Source organism: Panthera onca, chromosome D3, assembly GCF_046562875.1.
Source record: "Panthera onca isolate mPanOnc1 chromosome D3, mPanOnc1 haplotype 2, whole genome shotgun sequence".
Lineage (NCBI taxonomy): Eukaryota > Metazoa > Chordata > Mammalia > Carnivora > Felidae > Panthera > Panthera onca.
Genome location: NC_138350.1, coordinates 31582915 through 31595000, shown reverse-complemented (window position 1 = coordinate 31595000; position 12086 = coordinate 31582915). Strand labels below are relative to the sequence as shown.

General features: G+C 37.2%; 1 protein-coding gene across 5 annotated transcripts in view; it reads right to left on the bottom strand.

Annotated features, from left to right (window-relative positions):
- SPIRE1 (spire type actin nucleation factor 1) overlaps window positions 1-12086 on the bottom strand; it is a 199600-nt gene that overhangs the window by 110921 nt on the left and 76593 nt on the right. For all 5 annotated transcript variants that reach the window (XM_078435445.2, XM_078435446.2, XM_078435447.2 and 2 more), the window contains exon 3: window positions 4633-4866. In XM_078435445.2, coding sequence (XP_078291571.1) covers window positions 4633-4866 — 234 coding nt within the window. The remainder of the gene's footprint in view (window positions 1-4632; window positions 4867-12086) is intronic.

Here is a 12086-nt window from a genome sequence, read left to right as displayed (position 1 = left end):
GAACGCCTATTGCTCATTTGCCCAAAGGTAGTGTATGAGCTAGTATGGTCCTACGCACCTGGTCTATAATACTTATTTCACAGGGGTTCACTTAACCCTATTTAATCTCAGCAACCTAAGTGCTGATAGAGCACTCAGCACAAAGAAGGCACACTAAACGCTTACTTTACATTTCAAAAGGTAAATGAATATATGAATAAACTGAGAATTTTACATTCATTTCAAATGAAGAACTTTGTTCATGTACTATTCTCATATTAATTTCAGTCATTTCTCAGACACTTTTCCTAGATTCCACACCACTTTTTTTTACTCATTCTTTCTATCCACTGTCTTAAGTCTTACTCTTCCATCATCTCTAACCCTGACTCTTCAATCTCCTTTCCTGCACACTTTGTGCTCCATCAATCTCCAGTTTTTCTTCATGTCTACAATCTCTTCTTTTTGATTAATGTTAATTGGGTGAATATTTTTCAGAATGTATTTACAGATACAAAAATAATTTTTTTTAAAGTATGCTTCACACCCAGTGTGGAGCCCAATGCAGGGCTTGAACCCACAATGCTAAAATCAAGACCTGAGCTGAGATCGAAAGTTAGACACTTAACTGACTGAGCCACCCAGATGCCCCTTACAGATAAGAAAACAATTTTTTAGAATGATCTTTTGTTAATGCTTCTTGAAGGTGTTAAGTACTTGGTTACAGGTTATACATATATATAAACATATATATATATATATAAACATATATATATATATAAACACATATATATATTCATATATTTCTCAAGAAATACTTCAACTGAAAGGAAAATGCTTTAGGTGTTATATTTAAGGGAAGAACATGTTCTATCTCTGACATAAATCTGTGACTGCAATGAGTCAGAAAAAATTACATGTGTGTGTTTATGCTTTACTTGTTTATATTCTATTTTTCTACATTAAAATTAAGAGCCATAAAGGTAGGGACCATTTGTATGTTGCGTATTGCTATGTGCCTAGCACCTAGGAAAATGCCTGGCATATAGTAAATGCTATTAAATTGTTATTCATGACAAGAACTATACTAGATACTTTATATTAATTATGTTCTCTCTCTCCTCTCTCTGCCCCTCCTCCCACTCACGTTCTCTCTCTTTCAAAATAAATAAATATTAAAAAAAAAAAAAAGAATATAGGACACCTGGGTGGCTCAGTCAGTTAAATTAAGCTCTTGGTTTTGGATCAGGTCATGATCTCATGGTTTGTGGGTTCAGCCCAGCATCAGCTCCGTGCTGACAGTGCAGAGCCTGCTTGGGATTCCCTCTCGCTCTCTCTCTGCCCCTCCCCTGCTCACTCTCTCTGTCTCTCTCAAAAATAAATAAATAAATAAATAAATATTTAAAAATTAAAAAAAAAAAAAATAAGGATCATAGGATTCGATAATCCAGGGCAACAACAGTTGGTATGAAAATGGTAAAACGAGGCCTACCAGAGTATAAGCTCTGAATATAATCACCATGTACCCTTCTTACTTACTCAGTTCTATGAAGCTGGAGAAGTCATATACCTCTCTGAGCCTTAGTTCTTCCATGTGTAAAATGGGTATAAAAATGTCTTCTCAATCTACCTCACAGTGTTATCATAAGGCTCAGAGAACAACAAATATATGAAAATATAACAAAATATTAGTAGAATAAGAACAAATAACTATTCAGGGGAAACATGACACATTAAAGAGGTCTTGCTCACTAAGAATTAAAAAAAAGCTGTCTCCAAGTTCCTAAATATTCTATTATTTATATTATTCAAACTTAGTTTCATATTTCCACTTCCAATAAGGAGAAAGTAGTTATATTCCTTCAGTTACATCTTCTCTTCCAACAAAATAAACAAGAAGTTAGTTTACTAACTGAAGATTTCAACTCATTAATTAAACTACAAACTCTATGTATCACTATGTGGCCATGAATAATGGATTTTTGTGATACATAAGCACCCTTTTAACTATTTATTTTTCATATTAAGGTAGCAGTAAGATAGGCAGGAATCCAGATGCAATAGCCCAAATTAAAAAAATAAAACAAGTTCAGTTCAAATTGCTGAATGTCTGAGAATTTTTATTTTATAAGTTAAAATATTCAATGTCTTGAATAATAATTATAACAATCCAATAAATCCCTAGCCCTCATCTTCCAAATCTGCAGTATGAGAGCAATCTGGCTATGACATCTATCATTCTACTGGTGCCAGGGTTAACTTAATTGCTGTAGCTGGTTAAGTGAGTGTTCTCTTCCTCATTCACCATTCCCTGTTCACTGCCCCCTACATAGCCCCCACCAAAAAACTGCAGACTCAATTTCAGAGGCATAAATAGGTTTATGTCTTAATGGAAAACCTTTTACTCTTCATTTTTAATCATTATCACTGGTCTGCAATGCAACAAGCAGGTCATCTGTGGGCTGCAGAAAGTTTTATCTGGCCTTTAAGTGTATATATATTTTAAAATATACTTGAAGGGGTGCCTGGGTGGCTCAGTTGGTTGAGCATCCAACTCTTGATATGGGCTCAGATATAAATAAATAAAACTTAAAAAAATAAAATATACCTTGACCCCTAGAAAATACAAAATGAATAAACTGTGTGAAATTTTAATTTCTACACATTATGAGGATTTCACCTACAGACACTGTTGATTTAAAACGAGAAGTATTGCAAGTATTAAAAGAGCTAGAGGCACAGGGGTGGCTCGGTTGGTAAAGCATCTAACTGTGGATTTTGGCTCAGATCATGATCTCAGTTTGTAAATTTGAGCCCCATGTCTGGCTCTATACTGACAGCATGGAGCCTGCTTGGGATGATCTCTCTCTCTCTCTCTCTCTCTCGCTCTCTCCCCCCCCGCCCACCCCGTTCCCTGCTCATGTCTATCTCTAAAAAAATAAATAAACTTAAAAAAAAGAAACAAAATAAAAGAGCTAAAGAATATCTGAATTTCATAAGTATCATAAATGTAGAGCCCTATTCCAGAGTTTCTGGGAGATTTATCATCTAAGAAGGAACAAGGAGCAGGGTATGCTTCAGTACACCTGGAAACTACTATCTTCACAGTTTCTCTCTATTCTTTTCTCTGGGATGTTTTTTAAAAAGTTGTAAAATAAGTGATATATAACCAGTATTGCTTACAAAATCTAGTAAACACCATATACAAATAGCTCTAAACAGAATTCTCTTTTAAGACTACACTGACAAATCTTAATTTTAATCTCTGTACATTTAGCATTATAGAAATTATGTTCTTCAAGTACACACAAAAATTTAAGAAGAAATTTTCAATTCAAGCTACAGAACTTGTTTCATTACATATACATAGCACTGAGTAGGTCAAGAAAACAAAGTTACACAATCAGCTGTGATACTTCAGATTCAGAATCTTCATATAAATTAGATCACAGTTGTTATTCAGTCCATAAAAGAAAATGCAGAAGTCAACTCAAGACATAATGTGCAGTTCTGCTGGTGGGAATGCAAATTGGTGCAGCCGCTCTGGAAAGCAGTGTGGAGGTTCCTCAGAAAATTAAAAATAGACCTACCCTATGACCCAGCAATAGCACTGCTAGGAATTTACCCAAGGGATACAGGAGTACTGATGCATAGGGGCACTTGTACCCCAATGTTTATAGCAGCACTCTCAACAATAGCCAAATTATGGAAAGAGCCTAAATGTCCATCAACTGATGAATCGATAAAGAAATTGTGCTTTATATACACAATGGAATACTACGTGGCAATGAGAAAGAATGAAATATGGCCTTTTGTAGCAACGTGGATGGAACTGGAGAGTGTGATGCTAAGTGAAATAAGCCATACAGAGAAAGACAGATACCATATGGTTTCACTCTTATGTGGATCCTGAGAAACTTAACAGAAACCCACGGGGGAGGGGAAGAAAAAAAAAAAAAAAAGAGGTTAGAGTGGGAGAGAGCCAAAGCATAAGAGACTCTTAAAAACTGAGAACAAACTGAGGGTTGATGGGGGGTGGGAGGGAGGGGAGGGTGGGGGATGGGTATTGAGGAGGGCACCTTTTGGGATGAGTACTGGGTGTTGTATGGAAACCAATTTGACAATAAATTTCATATATTGGAAAAAAAAGACATAATGTGCAGTTAAGCTGGTGTATAATATGTAATATTAGGAGCATATAATATCTAAAAGTGGTTTTTTGAGAGTTATCATTTAATCACAAAAGGCCATGTTGAAGCTATGAACAAATCACAAAACCAGGAGTATTTTAGTTCCTTATTCATTTCACTTATAGCTAAAGATCTACAAACTATGATCAAATGCTGAATTCCCATTTACTTTTTATAGTTTATAACTTATTTTTTCCCCAAATGCTTTTTTAAAAAAAGTTTTCATTTAAATTCCAGTTAGTTAATACACGTTGTTAATGTTAGTTTCAGGTGTATAATACAGTGATCCAACACTTATACACCTGTTGTCATCACAACACGTGCACTCCTTAATCTCCATCACCTGTTTCACCCATCCCCCTGTCCACCTCCCCTCTGGTAAACCATCAATTTGTGCTCTACAGTTAAGAATCTAAAATGAAATAACTCTTAAAAACAAGTACTATGTAAACTGCCTCTTTACCTTCATGACATCTCTATATGACCGGATGGCTGAGACTTTTCTCTTTTCATCTTCTTCATCTTCCAGGCCTTCATCCGCAGCCTCATAGCCCTCATCATTGCTGCCATCAGCTTCGACCGTGTTGGCCATGTGATCAATGAGCTGCTCTAGGGGTGGGCTTAACTCCCTTTCTTCATTCTCCTTCAAACCATAGTCCAGTGCTTTATAAATAACAATTCCCAAAGATTCAATAACCTAGGGACATTAAAGAAAGGTGATTAATGAAGATGGACTAAATAGCTTTATAGAACTAACTGTAAGGCATAAAATATTTAGTATGACACTTAAGCTAAGCATAATCTATTCCATTGCAGAAACAGGTAATAAATTAGATTTGAGGAGACAGGTAAGCCTCACCTATGCATTAAAAAAAAAATCCCAGATGGAAATTTTTGTGTGACTTCTTCAATCCAGTATATACAATACATGAACTCTTTTTGTTTTCTTAGATTTATACTATAAACTAAAATCTGTATTATCCATTCATATAAAATACTAACCAGGTGGATTATCCACATTTCCAAAAGATATTTCTGAGAACAGACAGAGCTATCAAAGCACATATTCTTTCAGAACTTTTACACTGGTGTTTATCAATGTCTATTTCACAGACACCCCAGGAATGTGAGAGACTGCAAACTCAATTATTAGTAGCAGCTAACTTAAGTTTAAACAAACAAATCTACTCATAACCATATAAACACTGCCCAGTGAGTTACATTTAATTATTGAAAACACACATCTCTCATATGATACAAATAAGTGAGAGACTTTTTCAAACTCTGATTTCAGTGTAATGCATAGATAATCCTCCCTATCCTGTCACCTCCACCAATATTACCTTTGAAAATATAAATACGAATTTAGGAACACTGGGTATGTATCACTGCCTAATATAACCCTGATAAATGTTCCAGACTTGTGTTAATATAGGGAATTCTATGTTATTCCTCAATAGAGCCTTTCTTTTCTGCTTAGAAAGATCACATATAAACAATTCTTCTCTATCCAAAACCTTTGGCACCCAGCAAAGGCAGTCATAAGAGGGAAGTAATATAGCAATCCAGGCCTTCCTAAAGAAGGAAGAAAGGTCACAGATACACAACCCAACCTTACACTTTAAAGAGCTGGAAAAAGAACAGTAAGTAAAACCCAAAGCCAGCAGAAGACAGGAAATAATAAAGATTAGAGCAGAAATCAATGCTATTGAAACCAAACAAACAGAACAGACCAATGGACCCAGGAGCTGGTTCTCTGAAAGAATTAACAAAATTGATAAACCCCTAGGCCAGTTTGATTAAAAAGAAAAAGGAAAGAACCCAAATAACATCAAGAATGAAAGAGGAGAGACCACAACCAACACAGCAGAAATACAAACAATAATAAGAGAATAGTATGAGCAATTATATGCCAATAAAATGGGCAATCTGGAAGAAATGGACAAATTCCTAAAAACATATAAACTACCAAAACTGAAACAGGAAGAAATAGGAAATTTGAACAGACCCATAACCAGTAAAGAAATCAAATTAGTAATCAAAAATCTCCCAAAAAACAAGAGTCCAGGGCCAGATGGCTTGCCAGGGGAATTCTACCAAACATTTAAAGAAGAGTTAACACCTATTCTCTTGAAGCTCTTCCAAAAAATAGAAATGGAAGGAAAACCTCCAAACTGTTTCCATGAAGCCAGCATTACCTAGATTCCAAAACCAGGCAGAGACTCCACTAAAAAGGAGAACTACAGACCAATTTCCCTGATGAACATGGATGCAAAACAACAAGATACTAGCCAACTGGATCCAACAATACATTAAAAACTTATTCACCACAAGCAAGTGGGATTTATACCTGGGATGCAGGGCTGGTTCAATAACTGCAAAACAATAAATGTGACATATCACATCAATAAAACAAAGGACAAGACTACATGACCCTCTCCATAGATGCAGAGACAGCATTTGACAAAACATAGCATCCTTTCTTGATAAAAACCCTCAAGAAAGTAGGGAATGGAAAGATCATACCTCAAGATCATAAAAGCCCTATATGAAAGACCTACCCCTGATATCCTCAATGGGGAAAAACTGAGAGCTTTCCCCCTAAGGTCAGGAACAAGACAGGGGTGTCCACTCTCACCACTGTTATTCAACATAGCATTGGAAGTCTTAGCCTCAGCAATCAGACAACACAAAGAAATAAAAGGCATCCAAATCAGCAAGGAGGAGGTCAAACTTTCACTCTTCGCAGATGACACGATACTCTATATGGAAAATCCAAAAGATTCCACCAAAAAACAGCTAGAACTGATCCATGAGTTCAACAAAGTTGCAGGATATAAAATCAATGCACAGAAATCGGTTGCACTCATATACACCAATAATGAAGCAACAGACAGAGAAATCAAGGAATCGATCCCAATTACAATTGCACCAAAAAACCATAAAATACCTAGGGATAAATCTAGCCAAAGAGGTGAAAAATCTATACAATGCCGTTTTTTTTTAAATATATTTTTTTAAATGCTTATTTCTGAGACAGAGAGAGACAGAGCATGAGTGGGGGAGGGGCAGAGAGCGAGGGAGACACAGAATCTGAAGCAGGCCCCAGGCTCTGAGCCGTCAGCACAGAGCCCAACACGGGGCTCGAACTCACAAACCGTGAGATCATGACCTGAGCCGAAGTCAGTCGCCCAACTGACTGAGCCACCCAGGCGCACCACAATGCTGTTTTTTTGTTTTTTTTTTTTAATTTATTTATGTGGTATCAAAGAAAAGGAAAAGTCAGAAGTTTTAAAGATAAGTTAAGCACAACAGAGTCATCGTCATCATATACTCTCCAGCCCTTAAAAGCATTGAGGCATTCACTCAAAAAAATCTCTACGAAATTTGAAATCTACCTTATCAACTGAAATAATATTTTCTCAACACAAGTTTCAAAATGTATATAAGGCTTAATTTCTCAACTTCTAGTTTTGAACCAATACTTTTTTTTTTTTTTTTTTTTTTTTTTACTATTTCCCAATGAAAATACAGAATATTTTCATCCATTTGTATCGTGTGACTTGGAACTCTACTCCCTGCTTTCAAAGTTGAAGGGAAACAAAAGCAAAAATAATCAGGACCACATCAAAATAAAGATTTTGCAGCCTAAAGGAAACAATCAACGAAACAAAAAGACAACCCACTAAATAGGAGAAGATACTTGCAAATGACATATCCAGTAAGGGGTTAATATCCAAAACATGTAAAGAGCTTATACAACTCAACATCAAAACAACAGCAACAACAACAAAAACCCCAATCCAATCAAAAAATGAACAGACGACCTAAATAGACATTTTCCCAAAGAAGACACAGAGATGGCCAATAGAAACATGAAAATATGCTCAATATCACTAATCATCAGGGAAATTCAAATCAAACCCACAATGAGATACCATCACACCTGTCAGAATGACTAAAATAAAAAATGACTAAAATAAAAAATGACTAAAATAAAAAAGACAATAACAAGTGTTGGCAAGGATATGGAGAAAAAGGAACCCTCATACACACAATTGGTAGAATGTAAATTAGTTTACCCACTATAGAAAACAGTATGAGAGTTCATCAAAAAATTAAAAATAGAATTATTACACAATCTAGTCATTCCACTACTGCATATTTTCCCAAAGAAAACAAAAACACTTATTTGAAAAGATATATGTATCCTTATGTTTATTGCAGAGTTATTTACAATAGCCAAGATATGGAAGCAACCACTGACAAATGGATAAGGAAGATGTGGTATGTATATACACATGCATACACACACATACATATATATATATATATATATATATATATATATATATATATGCATATATATATATATATATATATATATATATATATATAACAGAATATTACAAAGCCATAAAAAAGGATGCAATCTTGCCACTGCAACTACATGGATGGACCTAAAGGGTTATTATGCTATGTGAAATAAATCAGACTGAGAAAGACAAATGCCATATGATTTCACTTATATGTGCAATCTAAAAACAAAACAAAACAAAACAAAACAAATGAATAAACACACAAAAAGCAGAATCAGACCTGTACATACAAAGAACAAATTCGTGGCTGCCAGAGGGGAGGGAGCTGGGGGTGGGCAAAATAGGTGAAGGGGAATGGGACATAAAGGCTTCTAATTAAGGAATGAATAAGTCACATAAAAGGTACCGCATAAGGAATATAGTCATTGATATTGTAACAGTGTTGTGGTGAGCACAGCATAATGTATATACCTGTCCAATCACTACTGTTGTACACCTGAAACTAATATAACATTGTGTATCAACTACCCTCAAATAAGAAAATTAATAATAAAAGAAGACACATAAAATTAACCATCACAAGTGTACCTCTTGTGAATCTGGCACACATATACATCTCTTTAAGTCTCCTTAAAGTCCATTCTGCTATTCTATCAAGTCCACTGCTTCAGGATAGTAGGAAACATAGTAAGACCAGTGGATTCTGTGAGCAGGCCCACTGCTACACCTAATTTCCTATTTCATTCCTTGATCAGAAGTAATGCTGTGTGAATTACCATGATGGTGAGTAAGGCATTCTGTAGATCCAAGAATGATAGTTTTGGCAGAAGCACTGTATGCCTAGGGAAGGCAAATCTACATCAGGAGTAAGTCACTCCTTGACTAAAATGAACAAATCAGGAGACTATAGATGCTGGAGAGGATGTGGAGAAACGGGAACCCTCTTGCACTGTTGGTGGGAATGCAAACTGGCGCAGCCACTCTGGAAAACAGTGTGGAGGTTCCTCAAAAAATTAAAAATAGATCTATTTTATGACCCAGCAATAGCACTGCTAGGAATTTACCCAAGGGATACAGGAGTGCTGATGCATAGGGGCACTTGTACCCCAATGTTTATAGCAGCACTCTCAACAATAGCCAAATTATGGAAAGAGCCTAAATGTCCATCAACTGATGAATTGGTAAAGAAATTGTGGTTTATATACACAATGGAGTACTACGTGGCAATGAGAAAGAATGAAATCTGGCCTTTTGTAGCAACGTGGATGGAACTGGAGAGTGTGATGCTAAGTGAAATAAGTCATACAGAGAAAGGCAGATACCATACGTTTTCACTCTTATGTGAAACTTAACAGAAACTTAACAGAAGACCATGGGGGAGGGGAAGGAAAAAAAATTAGAGGGAGGGAGCCAAACCATAAGAGACTCTTGACAACTGAGAATAACTGAGGGTTGATGGGGGGTGGGAGGGAGGGGAAAGTGGGTGATGGGCATTGAGGAGGGCACCTTTTGGGATGAGCACTGGGTGTTGTATGGAAACCAATTTGACAATAAATTTCATATTAAAAAAAAAAGAAATTAGGGTAAACATAAGGTTCCTGTTTTATTACTATTCAATAAAAGCTCTCTGTTGTACACTCTCTGAAAAAAAAAAAAAAAAAGAGTAAGTCACTCTTCCAGTAAGAACAAAATGCTGCCCCTTCTATGATGGAAGAGATCCAATGTAATCAACCTGCCACCAGGGAGCTGGGTAACAGCTCTTGTCCAGGGTAACAGAGCCATATTGGGAATTTAGTATTGATCTCTCCTTGCTGTTAGATTGGGCCCTAGGCAGTGGCTATAGCTAGGTGAACCTTGGTGAGTGGAAATCCATGTTGATGGCATAATCCCCATCCCTAGCCATGTTCACAAGACCACTGCAAGATGACAGAGTGGCTGGGAAAAGAGGCTGACTGGTATCCACAGAAAAGGTCATCCCATCGATTTGAATATTAATATCCTTCTCTGCTGAGGGCACTCTTCGGTAAGCATTCACATGGGACACAAATATCTTCCCATTTTTTGTCCAGAGAATCTAACCACATATCTCTTCCTCAGATTTCCTTGTCACCAATATTACAGTCATGTCCCTTCCAAGTAAAAGTACACAACTTGGGGCGCCTGGGTGGCTCAGTCGGTTAAGCAGCTGACTTCGGCTCGGGTCATGATCTCGTGGTCCGTGAGTTTGAGCCCCGCGTTGGGCTCTGTGCTGACAGCTCAGAGCTTGGAGCCTGTTTCAGATTCTGTGTCTCCCTCTCTCTGACCCTCCCCTGTTCATGCTCTGTCTCTCCCTGTCTCAAAAATAAATAAAACGTTAAAAAAAATTAAAAAAAAAAAGTACACAACCAAGTATACTGTTCAAAGTTCTGCCCACTGGGAGGATTTCCCTTCGACACTATCCTTCAGGGATATCCCTGAAAGGACATATATTGCTACAGCTGTCCACTTCCAGGTGGCACCTGCATATTATGCAGAACCATCTGTAAACCAGGCGCCAGTCTTCTTTTCTTCTGCCAACTGATTATAGAACTCCCCAGAAGGCAGACAGGTATAGGCTAGGAAGACAAGGAAGTGTAGCAGAAGTACATTCAGGCAGTGCTTTCAGGGCCTACTTGTGCCCCATCACATATACACCATTCCAAATGATGATGGAGTGCTGCTATACACACTCCTCATGGCTTGAAGGGTCAGATAATACCCAGTTCATGACGGGAAACTCAGGTCACATAGTAACTTGGTGGCCCATGGTTAAGTGTTCAGTCTGTAGTATGGCCTGGTAGCAGACCAAGAGCTGTTTCTCAAGTGGAGAATAGTTATGCACAAAGAATAACAGGGCTTTACTCCAAAATCCTAAGGATCTACACGGCCATTTACCTACTGGAGCTTGCCAAAAGCTCCAAACAGCATCTATCTACTTGCCAATTCAAGCACCATTGGATTTGCTGGACCATATGGCCCAAGTGACAGAGCAGTTTGCACAGCAACAGGACTTGTTTCAGAGCCTTCTCTTGTTCTGGGTCCTACTCAAAACGAGCAATTTTACTTACCACAGTCATGGTAAAAGGTGTGTCTTCTAGGCAGACATTCCCAGGGTGAAGAGTAGGCTTTTTTTTTTTTTTTTTAATTTTTTTTTTTAACGTTTATTTATTTTTGAGACAGAGAGAGACAGAGCATGAACAGGGGAGAGGCAGAGAGAGAGGGAGACACAGAATCAGAAGCAGGCTCCAGGCTCTGAGCGTCAGCCCAGAGCCCGACGCGGGGCTTGAACTCACGGACCGCAAGATCGTGACCTGGGCTGAAGTCGGACGTCTAACCGACTGAGACACCCAGGCGCCCCAAAGAGTAGGCTTTAAATAACAAACACAGTTTCTCATCTTACTATAATTCATCTCTTCAATGTAGTTTTTTTTTATTATCACTCATGTACACTATTGTCCAACTGTACTGATTTCTTATTCTTTCCTTTATATGCTTTTTATACTTTGTCTCTATGACATTTTTCAGTATTGTTCCTACCTTCTACATGGACTTTCTCCTGTACTTTTGTATGTCCAAATCC